The sequence below is a fragment of the Brachycentrus maculatus genome, unplaced genomic scaffold (assembly GCF_059751285.1).
Source record: "Brachycentrus maculatus isolate JH-2025_06_01 unplaced genomic scaffold, ASM5975128v1 h1tg000569l, whole genome shotgun sequence".
NCBI lineage: Eukaryota > Metazoa > Arthropoda > Insecta > Trichoptera > Brachycentridae > Brachycentrus > Brachycentrus maculatus.
In genome coordinates, this window is record NW_028281310.1 from 70,539 (window position 1) to 95,726 (window position 25,188).

At 36.5% G+C, this 25,188-nt stretch overlaps 1 protein-coding gene across 9 annotated transcripts in view; it reads left to right on the plus strand.

Annotated features, from left to right (window-relative positions):
- Nucleotides 1–3,956: 3,956 nt before the first annotated feature.
- Nucleotides 3,957–25,188, plus strand: part of LOC148301369 (uncharacterized) — a 52,315-nt gene continuing 31,083 nt past the window's right edge. For 5 of the 9 annotated variants that reach the window (XM_088273372.1, XM_088273371.1, XM_088273374.1 and 2 more), the window contains exons 1-3: nt 3,957–4,159; nt 8,349–10,751; nt 19,737–19,801. In XM_088273372.1, coding sequence (XP_088129498.1) covers nt 8,485–10,751; nt 19,737–19,801 — 2,332 coding nt within the window. In that variant the 5' untranslated portion in view covers nt 3,957–4,159; nt 8,349–8,484. Of the gene's footprint in view, nt 4,160–8,148; nt 10,752–19,736; nt 19,802–25,188 lie in introns of all 9 variants that reach the window. The other 4 variants (XM_088273367.1, XM_088273368.1, XM_088273369.1 and 1 more) reach the window with 4 other exon arrangements.

Consider the following 25,188-nt stretch of genomic DNA (forward strand, 5'->3'; position numbering starts at 1 on the left):
TGATGGAAGTTTAACTTCTGAAACATGCAGTCTATAATAAAACTCAAGTGGTAAAAAACGAAGTGTTTTCTTTAATTATTGTAACATGTCTTACCACAAAGTTAATGCCGAAACAATAAATAAAATATATTATTAGATTAAAACCAGTAATTTTAGCTTTTCCACTTTATTTTTACTTGACCAGCGACCGGATTTCGTCGTTACCGACATCATCAGACTGGTGGGAGGCTATACAAATTGTTAAAAATATTTTTAATATCATACAATACTTAAATTCACTCAAATTAAATTAATTGCTCAACCAAATTGTATCAAATCATGGTTATCAACTCCTGCCATGTTTTATATATAACAACACAATTTTTAAGTTAAGTTAACAAAAAAAGTTGGGTACAAGAAAAGTTGGAGATGATCTGAGGTATTGCATCTAGCCGAAGTGCAGTGCTCTCGCTTCGGACGGAAATAGACCACGACATCTGGGCCTACAGTCGTCTCTGCCCGACCAGTATGCAACGGGCGCTCTGAAACCTAGTATAAAAAAAGGCAAGGAGTGTGAAAAAACAACCGAAAAACTTGACAAATATGAAAGAAAATAAGTGACTGAAGTAAACAACGAAAAAACAGCAAAAGAAAAATATACAGTTGACGTTTTTCGAGTGATTCAATTTTTGAAGACCTTAATTGGCACCGATCCCCATTTGAAGGTGTTCAAACTGAATGTAATACCATTTGATTGTAGTATTCTATTGCACTGTATGTAAGTACTGTCAAATCTTCTTCTTCTTCTTAGTTTTCCTCTTCTTCTTTGAAGCTTATCGCTGTGCGGCGGTACATAGGAGGACACTGCACCAATCATACTTATTTTATGTTTTAAAGTATCAGCCGATACGTATAATGAAAAAGTAAAAACCAACTGGATAAGAATCATTTTCATAAATAAAACATCACATAAAATTATTTTTTGACATCTCATCAAAGATGAAGAAGAATATGGAGGTCTGGGCTTTTACGAGGCTGACGCCCCGCCAATTTATTTTTGTTGTAAATAAATTGTCTGGTCAAATTATAAGCTTAAAAATATTAAAAATGAAAATGGTATTTTCTGGCGTTTCTCATGTGTGTGATTATAATCCAGGATTCGGACCTTACATACTAATATAAGAGTTTCTTCTTAGTAAAAAGCTTCTTTACATCTCACCAATAGATGTCTCTAGTGAAGTTCTAGTGATTCAACAACAAGGTTTCTAAATTGGTTCATATATACAGAACTTCCAAGAATTTGAGTAGTGTGGTTGTCAATAATGGGTAGAATTGGTGAATGTTACACGTGTATAAAGTGATCACTTCAACCAGCCTATGACGGTCGCCCGCCCCGTAAATGCCCAGACTTCCATATTCTTCTTCATCTTCGATGAGATGTCAAAAAATAATATGAAAATAACTCCTGTAATTGGAGATATTCCAGATTTTGTGAACAAGTATTTGGACACACTCAAAATGTTGTATCACATAAAATAACCAAAAAAATCCCTAATAATATAAAACCACCATTTTACACTTAAAATAATTTATTTTATTTATTGTTTCGGCATTAACTTTGTGGTAAGACATATTACAATGATTAAAGAAAACACTTCGTTTTTTACCACTTGAGTTTTATTATAGACTACATGTTTCAGAAGTTAAACTTCCATCATTCAGGTCTGTATAATAACTAAAATATAAAATATAAAATTGTTCTATAAATAAGGAAAGGGGAAAGTAAGGGGAAGGGGTTAGTCAAGAAACGGAGTTTGAAAACAAAGGAAAAATGGAAAGCAATGGCGAAGAATTTTGAAACAATATTTTATTTAATAAATTATTATTAGAATTCAGGTTTTTTTGGATTTCTAAATTTTCAAGATAATTCATAATTTGGCCTTTATATGGAACAAGGTGTAATAATTTTAATTTATGAGAGTGAAATTAAGTGTTTTCTTTAATCATTGTAAAATAATTTAACTATATTTATTAAAACACAAAGTTATCCTGAAAATATATTGGACAATAGTGGCATATATAAATTAAACTACGACTGTGGAAGCTCGTATATTGGTATGACTTCCAGAAAATTCAAAACAAGAATCAGGGAACATGAATTATGTTCAAGAAATAATTTTTTTTTCGGAATTCGCTAACCATTTAATAGAAAATGATCACAAATTTAACCATAATAACGTAGAGATCCTAAAAATAATTCATGCGAAAAGCCATAAACTGCAACATTTTAAAACAACAGAAATTCATAAAAATATAAATAGTAATAAACCCATTATTAACAATATGACAATGACTAAAGCCTCCCCCATATTGTCAATGTTCCCACTGACAAGAAATAAAAATTAAAAATAAAAATTAAATTAATAAACAAAAATAAGAAACAGCTACTACCCCCTCTTCAACAGTCAACGTCCCAAGGACACAACTCTAAAATTTAGAATTACCTTCACATACGGTGTTTGAAAATGATGCGGAATGCATCGAAACACGTGTCACAGTAGAATTTAAGAAATAGTGGTATTTACTAAGTAAAACATTAATTAAAAATACTTAAAAGTGGTCAGGCCTGTATAATCCGTGGGTTTAAATGAAGTGATTTACAGACGTGGAAGAGGTGATGATTGAGTGCAGATACAGAGTGGTGTGGCGTTCTTTTACCCCTGCCTAACCCTGCGGGGAAACGGCGTGGTGGTTATTTAGCTAGCTTTTAGTTGTGAAAAGCATAATATCGTTTCAGCATTTAAGGTTTTGTTCAATTCAATAATAATGAGTAATCTGGAAAACGATATGTCTTGCGATGACTCAGTCGACGCGAACCGGGGTGAAATTATTTCCAAAAGTGATCGAATCGAAGCGGAGACCGAGGAATACTCGAAAATTTTCGGCAAAGTCGCAGAAGACATGGAAGCTATCAACGCCAAAGGGTTTCAAGACCCGAGCAACGTGGAAAAAGTGGTCAACACGTTCGAGGGCAACAATTACAGTGGGAGAGACGCCGACCTTAGTCCGGCGAGAGAAGAAATGGAAGACTCTGATGAGGAAGACTCTTCCGGAAGTTCGGACGGAGAAGAAGATGTGGACAGTGGAATAGCCGAGGAACCCATCCAAGTTAGAAGACCTTTTGACTGCTATGACCTCGCCAAATTCTTCAGCTATTGGTGAGTACATTTGTATTGTATTTTTTCATCTTATTGTAGAATTGGCAATTTAGACTCTGTCTGCAGGCGCTCTGAGCAGCGCCTCAGTGCTGCAGCGGAGCCAGGATATACGCGAAGTTGCCGAGCCAGGATATACACCTTCTTCCTATGCTATGTTTACCTTCCACGCCTCCTTATAATATGATACCTATAACTTGCTATTTCTCATCCCTCATACAACGGCCTGAGGAAGAGGAGATTTCGAGGCTGTAGGTCCTTCTATCATATACAAGTCACTTAAGTCATGTCTTCAAATCATGTTATCTTTCTGCAGCATCCATGATTTTTTGGTCTTCCTTTAGATGTCTTTCATGATCAGGTTCTTAATATGATCAGGTTCTCTGCGTCTTTTGTGCCCATACCACCTCCAATTACATTTCCTCTTCCTTACTATTGATGCCTGTTACAGCCAGGTTTCTACTAATGCGTGAACTCTTTATTTTGTCTTCAAAGAACACTCCAGCTGACCATCGAAGCATTCGCATTTCAGCAGTTTCTAGATGCCTAGAGTAGGTGTTGTACATCGTCCAGCATTCGGAGCCATAGAGGAGTGCGGGTCTGACAATTGTTTGGTAGACTTTTCCCTTTAGCTTGGCTTGATTATGAAGTTAGCATTTCGATAAGATTTGATTGAAAATCTCGTTTTAAAGATGGCAGTCGTCCAGACAACGCCTGATCCCCTCCACTTGTGCTTTCGGGATGAATTCCCGATATTCCAGCAGTCGGGAGAGACGACTCGCTCCCAGAACGTCGACCCGCTGTCGGCGCCGTCGGAACACGTCGGCAAACGTCGGGAAACTCCGGAAATCCCGTGACGTCACACCCTAGTCGCTGTATCGTCTTTTGAACCGGCTAGTTTGGGAATGTTTGATGGTTGAAAAAGTGCATTAAAAAACGTATACAAGTGTTCTTCGTTATCATTAGTATTTGTGATTTTAATATATATATATATATATATATATATATATATATATATATATATATATATATATATATATATATATATATATATATATATATATATATATATATATATATATATATATATATATATATATATATATATATATATATATATATATATATATATATATATATATATATATATATATATATGTATATATATATATATATATATATATATATATATATATATATATATATATATATATATTTATATATATATATATATATATATATATATATATATATATATATATATATATATATATATATATATATATATATATATATATATATATATATTTATATATATATATATATATATATATATTTGTATAATATATATATATATATATATATATATATATATATATATATATATATATATATATATATATATATATATATATATTTATACAAATATATATATATATATATATATATATATATATATATATATATATATATATATATATATATATATATATATATATATATAATATATATATATATATATATATTTGTATAAATATATATATATATATATATATATATATATATATATATATATATATATATATATATATATATATATATATATATGTTTCACACTATTTCAGAAGTATAACTAACTTTAATTGTTTGCAAATGAGTTATTTGGCGTTCTATTCACAATGCCTACCCCTTTGGGGGAGCGGCTTGTTGACTCGTTAGTCTTCAAACCCTCGTCCGCACCCGATGGTGCATAGGGCACTGTATCGTATTAGCGCAGTGTTATCTTGATCGTTGCCAACACAAAGGCAAGGTGATAACTCATGCCCTTTAGGGTCCAGTCCAGAGTAATGTTGAATAAATATTTTAGTGTAAAATCATTAATATTTATTTTCACCCCCCTTGGGAATCGAACCCGGGACCTCTGGCACGGTAGCTAAACACGCTTACAAATTTGTTCGTTAGTTAGTGAAAATACATTTTTTTCTAACCATTATCCGCGCCTATTGTTGCATAGGATCAAGATAACGCTACATCGTATTAACGCAGTGTTATCTTGAGCAGTGTTTACTAAGGTAAAGTGATCCCTCCTGCGCTTCAGGGACCAATCCAGGTTAATATTACATATTCATTAATGTTTAAAATCACTTTACAACATTTTGAGTGTGTCCAAATACATGTTCACAAAATCTGGATTATCTCCAATTACAGGAGCTATTTTCATATTATTTAAGAACAAGGTTTCTAAATTGGTTCATATATATAGAACTTCCAAGAATTTGAGTAGTGTGGTTGTCAATAATGGGTAGAATTGGTGAATGTTACACGTGTGTAAAGTGATCACTTAAACCATCCTATGACGGTCGTCAGCCCCGTAAATGCCCAGACTTCCATATTCTTCTTCATCTTTGATGAGATGTCAAAAAATAATATTTAAAATCACTCATATTTATCTTCAACCCCACCTGGGAATCGAACCCGGGACCTGTCTTTGTAGCTACACACGATTACCAAAGCACTACTGAGGCGAATCTCAACACAGACGAAGAAAAATATGGAAAAGGAAGGATGTGGAAGGAATATGGTGGAAAAATATGGAACCACAGATGCTGTCATGAACTCAAACATGGAACAATACGAGATTTATGAGTTCCGAAAAAATTAAGCAGTGTCAACATGGGTAGAATGGTAAATATCACAAGTGTGCAAAGGTGATCAAACGTGTTTTCAGGCGGTTCTCAGTATGTGAATGTAATCCGGGGTTCTGATCTTGTACACTAACAAAACAGTCTCAGCTATATAAAAGCTTTCCTTATTCCAACATAGATGGGTGTTGTGAACTCACGACTTATACTGTGTCGCGAGATTGATCGATTTATCTGGAGTTTCAAAAAAAATAGTCGTGTGGTTGCCAATCATGGGTAGAATGGTGAATGTCGCACGAGTGTAAAGTGATCACTTTACCAGCCTTTGGCAGATCATAGGCCCCGCTTCTGCGTTGAAATGAATGTCAAAACTCTTACTTCTTCTTCTTGCTCCATCCCAACTTATCGTCTTTGCAGACTGTTGGGGTCAGCTCTCCTCGCCCTCTGGCTGTAGGTCCTTCTGTCATATACAACGTCACCTAAGTCATGTCTTCAAATCATGTTATCTTTCTGCAGCATCCATGATTTTTGGTCTTCCTCTAGATGTCTTTTGAGGAAGATCCATGGCGATCGCCTGGTTTACAATATGATCAGGTTCTCTGCTTCTTATGTGCCCATACCACCTCCAATTGCCTTTCCTCTACCTTACTATTGATGCCTGTTACAGCCAGGCTTCCACAAATGCGTGAACTCTTTATTTTGTCTCTAAGGGACACTCCAGGTGACCATCTGAGCATTCGCATTTCAGCAGTTTATTAGTTGCCTAGAGTAGGTGTTGTACATCGTCCAGCATTCGGAGCCATAGAGTAGTGCGGGTCTAACAATTGTTTGGTAGACTTTTCCCTTAAGCTTGACTGGCTTGATTATGAAGTTAGCATTTCGATTAGGATTTGATTGTAAATCTCTTTTTCAAAAATTTTCACTGGCCAACCAATATTTTCTAATTTAAAAAGACACTACGTCTCCCCAAACAAGACACATATTATCAAATTGTATATCGATCTCCATTTTTTTGGCATGGATACATAACAACATAGGACAGAGTCGAACGATGTTTCGCTTTTAATTTTATTTAATTTTTTCAATTTATTTTTTCCTGAAACTCTTAACTCCCGGATGTGTCGCGTGACGCAAGTCAGTTTATTTTTAAGCGACGAGAATAACAAACTGTAAATGCGTTTTATTGACTTGGTTTATTTTGGTTCTCATCCGCCTTCCATCCGTCAACTCGTTCGTTTAATGGGTATCTAACTCCAACATGTGTCACCAGAAATTATAAAATGTAAATGGCAGAAGATTTCTTCTGATTTCTCCACTCCTGACCCTGGCATACAGTCCTAGCTTCTAGCCATACATGCTATGTAGACTCTCGGGCCTACTCTCCCATATATACTGCTCTAACTATATCCCCCACATGGCTACACCATCTCATAGACCCTTGATCTTCCCAACTATACCTGCCTCAGCTGCACACCCCTTCTGACTTCTGCACTCCTGACCCTGGCATACAGTCCTAGCTTCTAGCCATACATGCTATGTAGACTCTCGGGCCTACTCTCCCATATATACTGCTCTAACTATACCCCCCACATGGCTACACCATCTCATAGACCCTTGATCTTCCCAACTATACCTGCCTCAGCTGCACACCCCTTCTGACTTCTGCACTCCTGACCCTGGCATACAGTCCTAGCTTCTAGCCATACATGCTATGTAGACTCTCGGGCCTACTCTCCCATATATACTGCTCTTCACACATCCTAGCCACCTGTCTTAACTTCCCAACTACATATGAAGACTTTGGACAGTTATCTAGCGGTCGCCTACATAACTGTCGTCATTATCATGGTAATTTTGTAAAATTTATATGGCACTATTTTCGTAAAATATTACCGTAACTCTTTCTTAGCTCTGTCATCATAATGAATGTCATATTAATATACCGTAGAACGGGGCTACGGTATCATAAATGTACTACTACTATTACTACTACCATCACGCCGTTTCCCCGCAGGGGCAGGCAGAGAGGATGGAACGCCACACTCTTCTGTCCTGACATACACTCCTCGCCTCCTTCACATCCATATATCGAGTCATACACGCCCTCCGATTACGCAGACTTTTCACACCGCCAGATTTTAGGTTCTGATTGATCTGATCGTGCCAAGTCTTTTTCGGTCGTCTTCGTTCTGTTTTCCCTCTCAAATTCGCCACATATATTTTCTTAGTCATTCTCTCGTTATCCACTCGCTCCACATGTCCATACCACCGTAAAGAACTCTTCCTAATCTTTTCAACTGTTCCTCGTTCAGCCTTACATTACATAAATATACATCGCATCATAAATGTACATTAGCTTAATTTGAAAAAATACTCATAACGCGAACATCTTTAAAGGAATGTTTATTTATGTTGGCTCTCGCACGGTCTTAAATCATTTATTATGACCTTTACGTATGTCTGTTTTCTCGCATGGTACATTTGGTATCTTCTTAATTGGTGTTTATATTAGTGTTCGCGGTGAAGTGCTTCAGTTACTAAATGTTCCGGTTAAATATAAATCCGCGTAAAGTCTACAAGTGTTCGCCCCGAAATAGCCCCTCTCTTCGCACTTGAAATAGTCCAGACTGACGTAGTCGGCTCCAGTGATGCTCAACTACTTCCGCAAGAAGGTCGGGTCCAAGTGGAACCAAGACAAGGAGAAAGATGACCGGAAGCGCAGTGGAAGCTCCCCAGCCGGCGCTGAGAAGCCGGTACAGAACGGCCAACAGGTGGCCGCCGTTACGATCTCCCGAAATACCGGAGTAGAAAAAGTTACCAGTAGATTGGACGATAGCGCTAAGGACGCACGCGACACGGACGATACGAACTCGAAGGTCGGACCTGCGCTAGCTGTCAAGAGCCCAACACGCGAAGATATCAACAGAGGGACAGATCTAAAGGCAGTTATCACACGTGACTCCGGACACGCGCCGCGCAGGAGAGTCACGAGCGAACTGTTCGATGTTTGCGAAAACCCCAGAAGCCAGAGGGATGGAAGTTATACTTTGGATCGCTTCGAACGACTGAACAGGGACGATGCGCTCTGTAAGGATTCAAGGACCAGTAAGGAAGTCGTCAATCTATTGCTACCGCGAGACAGTTTGACCTACAAAAAGGACGAATCTTATCTTTCTAAAACAGGCGTGAAAACCTTCTTAGACATCATGGCCGGCGGAAGAAAAAAAAGATTCAAAGGTAAGAAGAACCGCGCAGATAACAACAATAGAAGATCGTGGTCGTTCAACGGGCAGAAGTCGAAGGTGGGAGCTGTCCTGGACGCCGAGGACCAGGAAGACGACGATCGAGAAGGCGAGGAGACAACGGTGGACTTGCAGAGGTCCGCCAGCGCGCGCGAGAGACCGCGAGGGACGGGCGGGGGTCAGGCGGCGACACCCGCGGACAGGGGGCCCGGAGCGCGGGGGGTCGTGACGCGCGCGGCCGCCGGGAGCCGTGCCAAGCCCGTGGGAAGCGACGCGGACTCCTCGCTCCAGTCGAGTGGGGCCATCGCGAAATGCGACACCCGAGCGAGCGATGATAGCTCCGCGGATTCGGTCGAGGAAACGTGTAATAATAACACGCGACAACGCGATGGAGTAAACACTGCAGAAATAGAAACGAATACACAAATAGACGACTCGATCGATATCGCCGATAACATAAATCGGACCACCACCCAAAACACAACCCATTCTGAAAATACAGACTGTTTACTCGATAAAGATCATTCAGAAAGCGAGATGGGTGCTACGGACAGTAAGCAAGTCAAAAGTGCGAACGGAGACAAAGAAAAGCGAGTTAATAACGTAACTTTAAATTCCCGAAATACACCCGACGACAAGGATTACGTCTCTCCGTTCGGCGGGGTGACAAGCGAGCCTATCACAATCGCGGATCTCAAGGCGACAGTTTGCGAAAACGCGCAGTTCGATACGGTCGCGTCGGGAGAAGAATGCGAACAGGTTTCCAGCATTAGTGACAAATGTTCCGACATCTCTGACCGAGAGATCGAAGACGACGCGAAAACTGGCCCGGAGGCTGCGACAGCAATAGACGAAATGCCCGAGTCTAACAACAGTGAAACCAAAAGACTGAAAAATATCCTGAAGGAGAGTATAGCGGAAGAGGGGAGACTAGCGAGTAAGAAACATGTGACATTCCACAGCGTGATTAATTTCGACGACGGCGACAAGGTCGAAGACGATGCGTGCGAAGAGGAAGACTCTGTAGTCGACGAGTCCTTCGCATCGCTGGACGAAGTAGAAGACGAAGATGTAGAATTCGACCTGGACAAAGTTGATAACGAAGAAGTGCCAGACCCCGAGTACGAAATGGTCGCGGACGCGAGCAGCTCCGACGAGGCAGTCGGAAAACCCTTTTGCTGTCGAGCTGAAGACGTATTGCCTCGCAAAACCGACAAATTGGCCAGCACCAAAAGCCACGATGAAGAGTTGTACACTGACGCTCTTGAAATCGAAAATAACGAGCATCTGGGACTAGAAACAATGGCCGACATCCCCGTAACTGTGGAAGAGCTGAGCCCGGAACAGAGTTCAGAATCTGAATCAGAAACGGAATCAGATTCCGAAAAAGATCCATTCAAAAGAATAATAGAAGTCAAAGAAACTATAGACAAGGTAGACGATGAAGACAGCTCAGACGAAGAATACGAAGAAACGGAGAGTGACGACAGTGAAACGGGTGAAAGTAGTGACGAGGGAGATGGGACGAAAAAGAAAGCGATATTCGATAGTGAACAAGTGATTGAAGAAGTTAGGAAGCGAGAAATAGTGGAAAGTGAAGAAGAGGAAGAAACGGAAAAAGAAGAAGAATCAGCGTACTCTGATCTACTTAAAATTGTGGAAAAGCAACTTATGTAAGTTTATTTGCATATTTTTACTATTTTAGGAGTCCCGATACTAATGTATGGAAGTTTAACACGAAGTAAGATTAATGTTCACCTCCATAGTGTAGTGGTTAGTGCGCTAGGCTACCATGCTGGAGGTCCCGGGTTCGATCCCCAAGAGGGTCAAAATAAATATTAGTGATTTTTCAGTCTAATATTTATTTAATATTACAATGAATTGGTACCTGAAGCGGAAGGCTGATCACCTTTCCTTTGTGTATTTAATGATCCGGATAACACTGCTAAAGGGTTAGAAGATTAATGTAGACTCAGAATCTCTTCTGCTAACCCTTACCCGCACCCAATGGTGAATAGGGCACTGCATCGTATTGACGCGATGTTATCTTGATCGTAACTTACACGAAGGCAAATTGGTCACTCATGCGCTTCAGAAACCAGTCCAGGGTTATTTTAAATATATATTTGACTGTAAAATCACCAATATTTATTTTCAACCCACCTGGGAGTCGAACCCGGGACCTCCAGCACGGTAGCTAAACACGCTAACCATTACACCACGGAGGCAGGCGGACTCAGGAGAATGGTGAAATAAGGAAATGATAAGCATTATCCATCAAACTAACGAAGGTGTGTCGAGATGGTTATATTTTTAAATAGAAGCAGTGGTAGACCGAGGAAAACTTAAAAAGAGGGATAATCAAGCGCTTGAAATACTTACAAGCGTAGATAGGGCACAACTCAGTACGATCGTCTTTAATGATGAATGTGGAATAGGCGAAAAATACCTGCAAAGACAGAGTGGTGTGGCGTTTCATCCTCTCTGCCTTCTACCGTTATTTCCTCACCCGTTCATTCCACATGTCCAAACCATCTCATCACACCTTTCTTAATATTATCGATAGTGCTCATCTCAGCCTTACACCCTTTCCTTATATCACCATTGGAACATCTACCATACATGGTTTTGTCGCACTGAGAGATTTCGTTCCGACTGGGGAAAGGGTGCAAGGCTGAGATGAGCACTATCCAGCATACTAAGGAAGGCGGCTTGGGATGGTTTGGGAAGGATGAGAGTAGACTGGATGCAGTCGGGATGCCATCTCTCAGTGCGGCAAGACCATGTATGGTAGATGTTCCAATGGTGATATAAGGAAAGGGTGCAAGGCTGAGATGTGCACTATCCAGCAAACTAAGGAAAGTGGCTTGGGATGGTTTGGGCGTGTGTATCGAATCAATGGAGAAATAACAAATTTATGAGGCGAGTGTGGTTAGTAATAGAAGAACAAGAAGGCCTATATATATATATATATATATATATATATTAAATACTAACTATATATATTTAAACTATATACATGAAAACTATATATATTAAATATATCATTTATATGTAAATGCCCAGGCTTCCTTATTCTTTTTCATCTTTGTTGAGATGTCAAAAACTGCTCTAAATAGATAGTAATGTATTAAACGTTTCTTAAACGTTATTAAAGAAGGTGCACTTGTTTACGCGGAGAGGTAGTTCATTCCATAGTCTGGCCGCTTGGACAGAGAAGGAATTACTGAAGAATGATGTGTTATGGCGAGGAATGGAAAGTGTCCTTACTTGGGAAGAACCAAGTGATAGACCATGATCTGAGAGGTATATAAATTTTTCAGCCAGATATTTAGGTGCATTGAGGCTGTGAAGAAAATTATTAAGTAAATATTATTATTATATATTCAGCTCCTAATAATGATTCAATCAAAAATTAATCTTGGCGAAAAATTTTATATACGGGTTCAATAACTAAAAATATTTCGAAAATCTTACCCTCCCATATCCAACCTGCATATTATACAAATAATAATTTACATAAAATCCTCGATAACTCAAAATCTAAAATTGATTTATTACAAAAAAGTGGTGTTTATGAAATTTCGTGTGGAGATTGTGATAGAAAATATATATTGGCCAAACTGCGAGAAATTTAAAGATTAGAATTAAAGAACATCATAGCGGTCTTGTTAGTAATTATTTTTCGGAATTTGCAAATCACATAATAGATGCTAATCACTCATTTCACTCTCATAAATTAAAATTATTACACCTTGTTCCATATTTAGGCCAAATTATGAATTATCTTGAAAATTTAGAAATACAAAAAAACCTGAATTCTAATAATAATTTATTAAATAATATTTTGTTTCTAAATTCTTCACCATTGCTTTCCATTTTTCTTTGTTTTCAAACTCCGTCCCTTGACTAACCCCTTCCCCTTACTTTCCTCTCTCCTCATTTATAGAACAATTTTATATTTTATATTTTAAATTCAGACCTGAATGATGGAAGTTTAACTTCTGAAACATGTAGTCTATAATAAAACTGAAGTGGTAAAAACGAAGTGTTTTCTTTAATCATTATTAAGTATAGTTATTGTAGTTGCTGATTTCTGTTTAAAATTAACCACATTGCCGACACCAAGAAGAAGAAGCTCGGTGGAGTTCAAAGACAAATGGAGATAGAGACTTAAAACAATGGCAACAGTTGGTTCAATGATCCAAACTACAAGTCTTTGTTACATGCGTATTGTTTTAAAACATGTTGATGTTATAAGTTATTTTTGGTTCAAATTTGGCGACAAAAATGTCTTTGTTGAGCGTTGACGCAATCACGAGGAATTTCCCAAAGCGGTTTTAAAAGTCGATGACATATTTGCACAACCTCCTATATCACAAAAAATGTGCTGCCGGCTATTGCTTCCTGCGTCTTCCTCTTCATTCCATGTTCGCTCCCTAAGACGTCTCCAAGTCACTCTGTCACGCGCCATCTCCTTGGCTTCCTCCCAGGTCAGTCCGGCGTCTTGAAGTTCCGCGAAGTTCTCGAAGTTCTGCTTCGATACTTGAACGCATAGAAATGATTTTTTTTTGTTTTAAAAGAGAAATATTTGTGTTTTTATTATGTACAAAAATTCTTCTGTGTGCCTAAGCGGCTCATTATTAGAAATAGGTATCAAATTGTGGTAGAGTGGGTTCGAACCGAGAAACTCTGAGTCAAGAGTCCGCGACACTAACCACGGGACCACAACCCGACACTAATTGCTTTTTCTTCTTCGTGGGTTAAAATATTTATAATGACTGTCGATGAATTATAATTGAGTGAGAAATGCGATGACTGAGCATTTTCTGCAAATATCTTTACACTGTTCCGTGTCTGTCTGCTGTGCTGGTCGGGGTTGTAGGCGTCTGTGTAGCGGCCAGTGTCGGGTCGGAATCGGATCTAGCTGGCTAATTGAACTAAATATTTATCCCTTTCACTACCTACACCGGGGTACTTCTAGAAAATTTGGTGAGGGACTTACAAACTTGTATTTATTTAGATTGGCAGTGACAGGTATATTGAAAGCTTTTAAATGTAAATTCACAGTAAAATCGGGATACAATTTTATATTGTTTCTCATTTTCAATAAATTTCGTAACTTAGTTTAAAAAAATTGCTTAGCAAGAGCAGATCTGTCAGGAAGCCTAGATGCTTCTGTATCAGGTCTGGGAATGCGGTGGGACAGCTCTCAATGTACCTCGCTTATTATTATAGAGAAGGTCTGTCAGGAAGCCTAGATGCTTCTGTATCAGGTCTGGGAATGCGGTGGGACAGCTCTCAATGTACCTCGCTTATTATTATAGAGAAGGTCTGTCAGGAAGCCTAGATGCTTCTGTATCAGGTCTGGGAATGCGGTGGGACAGCTCTCAATGTACCTCGCTTATTATTATAGAGAAGGTCTGTCAGGAAGCCTAGATGCTTCTGTATCAGGTCTGGGAATGCGGTGGGACAGCTCTCAATGTACCTCGCTTATTATTATAGAGAAGGTCTGTCAGGAAGCCTAGATGCTTCTGTATCAGATCTGGGCATACGGTGGGACAGCTTCCAATAGGCCTGGATGTCTTATATTATGGCCTGCGTTACTTTATTGAGTAAGCAATGCTTACTTACTGCTCGTTTTATTGGTCTGAGCTATTCTGGAAAGCGCTCACAAATGTGCTGGTGTTCCCAAACTTTACCCGCCCACCCCTTAAATAACACAATAATGATCTGAAATCATGACGTATGTATATAATAAATCCCTTACCGCACCCCAATGGTGCATAGGGCACTGCTTCATATAAACGCAGTGTTATCTCGATCGATTAATATCGTCCAGTGTAATATTGAATAAATATTAGAGTGAAAAAATCGCTTATATTTATTAAACCCCCCTGGGAATCGAACCCGGGACCTCCAGAACGGTAGGCGAGCATGCTGACCATTACACTACGGAGGCGGACAAAAAATTATACATTTTGACGGTTTGACGTATGTATAGCAAAATTATACATTTTGGTTGGAATCCAAACTGGAATTTACCTAGAAAATCACAAAAATGAAACTTTGACATCAATCCGGAGGCAGAGAGAGTTATCATAATGAATTCATATTTTGCACGTGTTTTTTAAGGACTATTCGGCACCTTTTGATTGCTGTGCCCGTTAAGAAATCGAAAAAAAGTGAAAACGGCCCAGCCTAGTAAGCATCTAGACTCCCCAGCCCTGTTAGATACTCGTTGTTCCCTACAAGCCCTACAATTTAAAAAAAAAAGAAACATTGAAATCGGAAACAGAATCTGCTCAAGGAGGTATTAAAAACTAACTAACTAACTAACCATCACGCCGCTTCCCCGCAGGGGTAGGCAGAGAGAATAGAGCGCTACACCACTCTGTCCTTACAAACATTCTTCGCCTATTCCACGTTCATGCATCTCCTCATACATACCCGCCGATTGTTACGACTCCTAACCTGACCACTTTCAAGTATTTGGCATACCTGATCGTGCCATGTTTTTCTCGGTCTTCCTCTGCTTCTTTTCCCGCTAACATTCGCCTCATAAATTTGTTTTACCGTTCTTTCCTCACATGTCCAAACCATCTCAACACACCTTTCTTAATTTTATCGATAATGCTTAACTCAGCTTTGCATTCCTTCCTTATTTCACTATTCGCACATCTATCATACATCGTTTTGTCGCACATTCTTCTGAGAGATCGCATTTCGACTGCATTCAGTCTACTTTCATCCTTCTTTTGCCAACTCCATGTTATCATTATGATTTGGGGATATTAAGTTGACAAAAATTGATGAGACAATAGGACATAAAGATCCATCGGATTTAGTGGTGTCTTATTTAGAAAATATGACTAGACGAATAAGACTAGTAAATGAGCTATGTGACGAATCTTGTTTGGTGTAAGATATTGAATCCATTGTGCCAATTGTGTTGTTGTATCTACTGTATTGTGTTTAGGGATCAAACTTCATTCACTTATTATGAACTATACACTACCATCATCATTTTTAGATATATAAATTAAATATGCCATAAATCCTTGTACATTATTAGTATGCCTATTGACAAGGAGAATTTCCTATGGCAACTTATATATATATATATATATATATATATATATATATATATATGTATATATATATATATATATATATATATATATATATATATAACTAGGTACCTACCTATACATTTTATTAAGTACTTACAAATAGTACCTACACAAAACAGTTCTACCACCAGATGTCGCATGCGTCGCTCAGAATAAAACAAAAGACTTCCGATAATATTGTTTACTGTCAGAATCAGATAGATATAAAAATTATTGTAAAGATTAATTGAGAATAAACTTTTATTGTCGTTTCTTTAATTACAAAGCAACACATTGTTTATTTTATTATTATACACCCACATTACATATTATTTACACCCATTTTACAAAGAAAAATATTACCACGTTATATATATATATGTATATATATATATATATATATATATATATATATATATATATATATATATATATATATATATATATATATATATATATATATATATATATATATATATATATATATATATATATATATATATATATATATATATATATATATATATATATATATATATATATATATATATATATATATATATATATATATATATATATATATATATATATATATATATATATATATTTATATATTTAAATACCTGTTTGCCGACCCGAAAGTCCACGTTTCTCTTCTATATAGCAGAATGGTCCAGACTTATACTTAAACTTATATTTTTATTAGTTTATCAATAACGCTTGCATGATGCGTTATTGATAAACTAATAATTACATCTACATATAAAAATTCTTAAAAATAATATTACCAACAATTGTATTAAAATCTCTAAAATATGGCCATGTCAATAAATTCTTCCATTCCCAGAAAACAAATATAAGGGTACATACCTACATCCCCCATTAGCGACTGTTGTCTCCCATAAATTATTACTGCACATGTTAAAACTGTCACTTAGAATTGTATAGCTACATAAGGACCGTAGTCCATTTGATCTTCATATTCGTTTGATAATGCCCTAACAAGGCGAAACAATTGTCACAATATAATTTTTTATGTGTTTTTTGTTAATAAAATACAACTTAGTAGACTCAAAAAATCTGTGTTTGATTTAAAATTAATACATAAATTATATTTTTATGCTATTTTTTGACATCTCATCAAAGATGAAGAAGACGTCTGGGCATTTACGGGGCTGACGATCGTCATATGCTGGTTTAAGTGATCACTTTACACTTGTGTAACATTCACCAATTCTACCCATTATTGACAATCACACTTCTCAAATTTTTGGATGTTCTATATATATATGAACCAATTTTGAAACAGTATTCTTGAATCACTAGAACTTCAGTAGACATATCTATTGGTGAGATGAAAAAAAGCTTTTTATTGAGCAGAAACTCTTTTATTAGTATGTGAGGTCCGAATCCTGGATTTATAATCACACACATGAGAAACGCCAGAAAACATCATTTTCATTTTTATTATTTAAGCTTAAAATTTGAGCAGATGATATATCGCTCACTCCTTTCAAGAACGTCATAAAACAAAAATAATGATTTTTCAGGAGAACGTTTTTAAAGTTTAAAAATATAACACAATGTATTAAAAATAAATATCAAGCCACTTAATGAACTTTTTACTGTGCAACAGATCTTTTGAGATGAAAACTGATGGTTTTTTATCCATTTGAAAAATATTTAGTATATTTGAAAAAAATACTTAAACAATACCTTTTCTTCGAAATTCAAAACCAACACTTTCTGCCCTGTAGCGGGTAAATATTAAGTTAAAAATATGCCGCCTTTGCTGGGATATAGTACATATTCTGGGCATTCCGTAAACATGCACAACTGAAAATTTGCGATTTTCGATTTATGACGTTCTTGAAAGGAGTGAGCGATATATGACTTACAATTCGAATAAATGTTATACTTATAGCATAAGGTACATATTTTGTTTTGCATATAGAAGGCATTGCACGTGCGTTAGTCCACTTATGAACATACGAAAGAGGTATTTTTAATATGATTTTCCAAGAAAACGTGGGAAGGTGTTGAAAAAAAAACAATAAATAATTAAGTACGTACAAAAACAAGGACAGTACACGGCTGTCCAAATTTAAAACACAGTAAGGGACATTTTTTTGTAGTAGGTTTTTTTTCGCATTTTTGGACTAAGTAAAGTCTACTTAGTCCATAAATGCAAAAAAAACCTACTACAAAAAAATGTCCCTTACTGTGTTTTAAATTTGGAGAGCCGTACAGTTTTTACATATTATAAATTGAAACTTCAAGTACGTAAAAAACTACATAGAAGGGTTTCTTCTGATAATTTTTTTAAATATACACATTTGTAATATTTTCTGACATCTCATCAAAGATGAAGAAGAATATGGAAGTCTGCGTAATATACGGAAGGCATTTACGGGGCTGACGACCGTCACAAGCTGGTTTAAGTGATCACTTTCGCAGAATGCTCCGGACAAGAGGTTTAATTAAGCTTTTACTAATACTTAAACTTATATTTTATATAATTTTTTGACATCTCATCAAAGATGAATAATAATTCTGGGCATTTACGGGGCTGACGACCGTCATAGACTGGTTTGAGTGATCACTTTATACACGTGTAACATTCACCTTTTCTACCCATTATTGACAACCACACTACTCAAATTCTTGGATGTTCTATATATATGAACCAATTTTGAAACAATTATCTTGAATCACTAGCACTTCACTAGAGACATCTATTGGTGAGATGAAAAGAATATTTTTACTGAGCAGAAACTCTTTTATTAGTATGTGAGGTCCGAATCCTGGATTAGAATCACACACATTGAGTTAGAGAATAGAGCGCCACACCACCATGTCCTTGCAAACATTCTTCGCCTCTTCCACGTTCATGCAACTCCTCATACATACCCGCCGATTGTTACGACTCCTAACCTGACCGCTTTCAAGTATTTGGCATGCCTGATCGTGCCATGTTTTTCTCGGTCTTCCTCTGCTTCTTTTCCCAATAACATTCGCCTCATAAATTTGTTTTACCGTTCTTTCCTCACTCATTCGCTCTACATGTCCAAACCATATCAACACGCCTTTCTTAATTTTATCGATAATGCTTGTCTCCATTACACTACGGAGGTGGCAGCACGCTCGGCTACCGTTGTGGAGGTCCCGGGTTCTATTCCCAGGGGGGGGGGGTCAAATAAATATAAGTGATTTTTTCGCTGTAATATTTATTTAATATTTCCCTGGACTGGTACCTGAAGCGGAGGGCTGGTCACCTTTCCTTCATGTGTAAACGATCAAGATAACACTGCGTTTATATGAAGCAGTGCCCTATGCACCATTGGGGTGCGGATAAGGGTTTTATTATGCTTGTCTCAGCTTTGCATTCCTTCCTTATTTCACTATTTGCACATCTATCATACATCGTTTTGTCGCACATTCTTCTGAGGGATCGCATTTCGACTGCATTCAGTCTACTTTCATCCTTCTTTTGCCAACTCCATGTTTCACTTCCAAACATTAAAATTTTAATACTTTCTTTTTCAGGCGTGGCCTTGCAGGCCAAGAAGGCAGACTGGCCGATTTACAAGAAAGAGCTGCTGCATTGCATAGTAAGTCTACCTTTCCTATACTGATCATAAACCCATCGGCCTGTCAGCCGCCAAACGTTGGCGGTAGGTATGTGTTGTCATTCGAATAACAGCCGCAGGTTAAGCCACGCCCACATCCGTGGTAGTTCATATTATAAAGATACTTTAGTGCGATATCTACTAATCAGTAAATAAGGCTTTTTGTAATGCATTATTTTTTTATAATTTTTGTACAAATTTACTGACGACACTTCGCTCACTCCTTTCAAGAACGTCATAAATCAAAATACTTGATTTTTCAGGAGAACGTTTTTAAAGTTTCAAAATATAACACAATGTATTAAAAATCAATATATAGCCACTTTTTCAACTTTTTACTGTGCAACAAATCTTTTTAGGTAAAACCTGAAGGTTTTTTCTCCTTTTGAATAATAATTACCATATACTTATTAAAAATAATTAAACAATACATTTTCTTCGTAATGCAAATACAACACTTTCTGCCCTGTAGCGGGTAAATATTAAGTTACAAATGTGCCTCTTTTGCTAGGATATAGTACATTTTCTGGACATTCCGAAAACATGCACAACTGAAAATTGACGATTTTTGATTTATGACGTTCTTTAAAGGAGTGGGCGACTTGACCAAAGATGTCCCTGTAAGGATAAAATTATCATTTTGATTGTAATATTAATTAAAATCAGTTAGAAATCAAAACTTTACATCCCAGGACTAATGTTTTATTGAGTTATTTGTTCAAGTTTTCTTATTAATTTATCACATTTCTGATCTAGACACACGATAAAATACGTGCATAATAGTTATATGTACCATATTCATTGGTAAAACAGTAAAAGTTATAATTGTATGAGATTATTTTTATAACTCGGTTGAATTTGAACGCCTTTCACGCTTCAAACACGAGAGCGTTATCATTGGTCGGACTGATTTAAAACCACAAAAACCAATCTGTAGTGCGTGCTACCTTTTTCTGAATTTAAAGATTATTTACATGTTTGTTCTCGTTTTATCAGGTGCAAAATATTAGCTCCTCATTGTTTGACAAACCATATCACCTCCCCTCCGGGCGGGGCAACTTTCTTACTTGCGGGGATACATTCAATTATTGTCTTTATATACATGTTTTGAAAAAAACTGATTTGCGGATGGGTTAAAAAATTACACGCAACAGTTCATAATTTGTATGGAAATCGTAGTACGCAGCATGTGCCGTCAGCTGAGTCATAGAAGAAATTTCCTTTCCAACGCGCGTTCAAGCGCCGACTGACGGCAGCCATCCGATAAGCAAAAAGCTGGAAATCGGATCAAATGAAAATCAACTAGTCTAATTGTCTCGCTCTCTGATTATGGTAATATCACCTTTATTAGAGGGAAATGAAAAACGTTTTGAGTGTCCAAATACTTGTTCACAAAATCTGGATTATCTCCGATTACAGGAGTTATTCTCATATTATTTTTTGACATCTCAAAAGATGATGATGACTCCTGTAATTGGAGATAATCCAGATTGTGTGAACAAGTATTTGGACACTTTCAAAATGTTGTAAAGTAATAAATAACATGTCGCTAGCATACAAAAGATTAACGTGCTGATATATCGTTGTCGTACAGGAGAAAGTGACCAACTACCAAAACGTAAAATGTTCAGGAGGGTCATTTAAGTCACTTTTGCTTGGCAAGAAAATAAACACCAGCGCTGTTGGTCATTTTTAACAAATCAGTATACCATACTTCCAAGTTAAAAATCCTTTGGGATTTTTTTCATGGCAATATTAAGCTAGTAAGATATCAAATATTCAATGATCACGTTTTGGCAAAAAATGCACTTGGTCACTTTCTCCTGTATGACTACGATATGTAGATATACACACAGTGTAGAGAGAGAACAACACAAGTTCCTTCGATACAATAATTTTGAACTAAATATACCCATTGTTGAGTTAGATTATAATTGCAAAATGAAGAGGCTAAAATTAATAAATCTTAGGGATAGAAGGGTAATTACTGATTTGGTCCTGTTATATAAATTTCTTACCAGCCCTGATCTCCTAAATCAAATAAAGCTTAGCGTGCGTCCAAGAGGTACTAGGCAAAAATCTGTATTCCCAGCATTTGTACATAATGCAAACTATGCCATGTTCTCTCCCATTCCGCGGCTTCACATGTTAGCCAATGCTTTTGAAAGTATAGATTTATTTAATATATTGTTATCTGCCTTGAAGTCTGTACTCTCTCAGCATTTTTTCTCCATGTTATAATGGATAAATTTAAACGTTGTGTTTCACTCTCTCTCGCTGCTCGCTGATGGTGTGTGAAGGAGACGTGTATTTACCAGTGCTTACTAATTGCTATTTTATTATTATTCCATGTTTAAGACTTTTTGTTTCTCTATTAGTGTGTCCGCCTCCGTAGTGTAATGGTCAGCACGCTAGGCTACCGTGCTGTAGGTCCTAGGTTCGATTCACTAGAGGGTCAAAATAAATTTTAGTGATTTTTCAGTCTAATATTTATTTAATATGACTCTGGACTGGTACCTGAAGCGGAAAGCTGATCACCTTTCCTTCGTGTATTTTAACGATCAAGATTACAATGCTTCTATACGATGTAGTGCCCTATGCACGATTATATGCGGATAAGGGTGAGAGAGAGAGAGAGAGAGAGAGAGTATTCACTAGTGTATTTTTTATATATTAGATGCTGTATGTATTACGTTATAGGCTAAAATTAATAAATCTTAGTGATAGAAGGGTAATTACTGATCTGGTCCTGTTATATAAAATTCTTACTAGCCCTGATCTCCTAAATCAAATAAAGCTTAGCGTGCGTCCAAGAGGTACTAGGCAAAAATCTGTATTCCCAGTATTTGTACATAATGCAAACTATGCCATGTTCTCTCCCATTCCGCGGCTTCACATGTTAACCAATGCTTTTAAAAGTATTGATTTATTTAATATATTGTTATCCACCTCAAAGTCTGTACTCTCTCAGCATTTCTTCTCCATGTTATAATGGATAAATTTAAACGTTGTGTTTCACTCTCTCGCTGCTCGCTGCTAGTGTGTGAAGGAGACGTGTATTTACCAGTGCTTACTAATTGTTATTTTATTATTATTCTATGCTTAAGACTGTTTGTTTCTCTATGAGTGTAATGGTCAGCACTCAAGGCTACCATGCTGGAGGTCCCAGGTTCGATTCCCTAGAGGGTCAAAATAAATATTAGTGATTTTTCAGTCTAATATTTATTAAATATGACCCTGGACTGGAAGCGGAAGCGGAAGGCTGATCACTTTTCCTTCGAGTATTTTAACGATCAAGATTACACTACTTCCATACGATGTAGTGCCCTATGCACCATTATGTGCGGATAAGGGTGTGAGAGAGAGAGAGAGAGAGAGTATTCACTAGTGTATTTTTTATATTAGATGCTGTATGTATTATGTTAAAGGCTAAAATTAATAAATCTTAGTGATAGAAGGGTAATTACTGATCTGGTCCTGTTATATAAAATTCTTACTAGCCCTGATCTCCTAAATCAAATTAAGCTTAGCGTGCGTCCAAGAGGTACTAGGCAAAAGTCTGTATTCGCAGTATTTGTACATAATGCAAACTATGCCATGTTCTCTCCGATTCCGCGGCTTAAAAGCCGTTCAATAAATAAATATAGTTAAATTTTAGAGTTATTTGAGCTCTGATATTACTCTTTCTGTTTTCTTCACACTTCAAGGACATCTTTGCCACAATTCGCCAACTTGACCTCCAAACCAAACTAATTATATCGCGAGTGGGAAAATACATTCATCTCCCGCCTGACTATTATATTCCTGCTGATTTTAAAATTATCCGAGCCATTTGCTGTCAGCTCACGCATCTGAGAACTCTCCCATACACTCGTATCGAGTTGTCGCTGACTTCGCAGCGCGGTGTCAGCAAGCCTGACCGGCGTACTAGATGTCCTGGGTTCGAATCCCTATAGGCCAAAAGGCTTTATTAGTGTAGTATATATTTGGTTATATTAGAACAGGAACACGGAGGAAAACTTGGGACGATTAAGTATTTCAAAAACAAACTTCAAAGTTTGTTTATTCAAACAATAGATTTTTTGAAATTCATTTATTTATTGAGTGGCTAAAGCCTTTAATATAATACATATATACAATATCTAATATAAAAATACACTAATCAATACACTAATAGAGAAACAAAAAGTCTAAAACATAAAATAATAATAAAAGAACAAATAGTAAGCACTGGTGATGAATGAAAGGTGATCAGCCTTCCGCTTCAAGTACCAGTCCAGGGTCATATTAAATAAATATTAGACTGAAAAATCACTAATAATTATTTCGATCCTCTAGTGAATCGAACCTGGGACCTACAGCATGGTAGCCTAGCGTGCTGACCATTACACTGAAATCACACTTGTTGAAATACTCTTTTTTGTTAATATTTAAACATTCTATAATTTGTATTTAAAGCACTAACTTTGTGATTTTCCATTTTATAATTTAAATATAACATTGTTTTAAAATCACTGTAAATATTTTATTATAACTTAATTATAATGTCTACCGGATTCGAAGCTAACCGCTTCTTTATCAAGACTGATTGATCAGTCTTGATAAAGAAGCGGTTAGCTTCGAAACCAGTAGACATTATAATTAAGTTAAAATAAAATAATTATAGTGATTTTAAAACAAAGTTACAATTTGATTACATTTAAATATTTAGAATATTGTATTATATTGATATTATTTTTTGACATTTCATCAAAGATGAAGAAGAATATGGAAATCTGGGCATTTACGGGGCTTACGACCGTCATAGGCTGGTTTGAGTGATCACTTTACACACGTGTAACATTCACCAATTCTACCCATTATTGACAACCACACTACTCAAATTCTTCGAAGTTCTATATATATGAACCAATTTAGAAACTTTGTTCTTGAATCACTAGAACTTCACTAGAGACATCTATTGGTGAGATGTAAAGAAGCTTTTTTATTAAGCAGAAACTCTTATATTAGTATGTGAGATCCGAATCCCGGATTATAATCACACACATGAGAAACGCCAGAAAATACCATTTTCATTTTTATTATTAAGCTTATAATTTGACCAGATAATTTATTTACAACATTTTGAGTGTGTCCAAATACTTGTTCACAAAATCTGGATTATCTCCAATTACAGGAGTTATTTTCATATTATTTTTTGACATTTCATCAAAGATGAAGAAGAATATGGAAATAAATGCCCGTAAATGCCCAGATTTCCATATTCTTCTTCATCTTTGATGAAATGTCAAAAAATAATATGAAAATAACTCCTGTAATTGGAGATAATCCAGATTTTGTGAACAAGTATTTGGACACACTCAAAATGT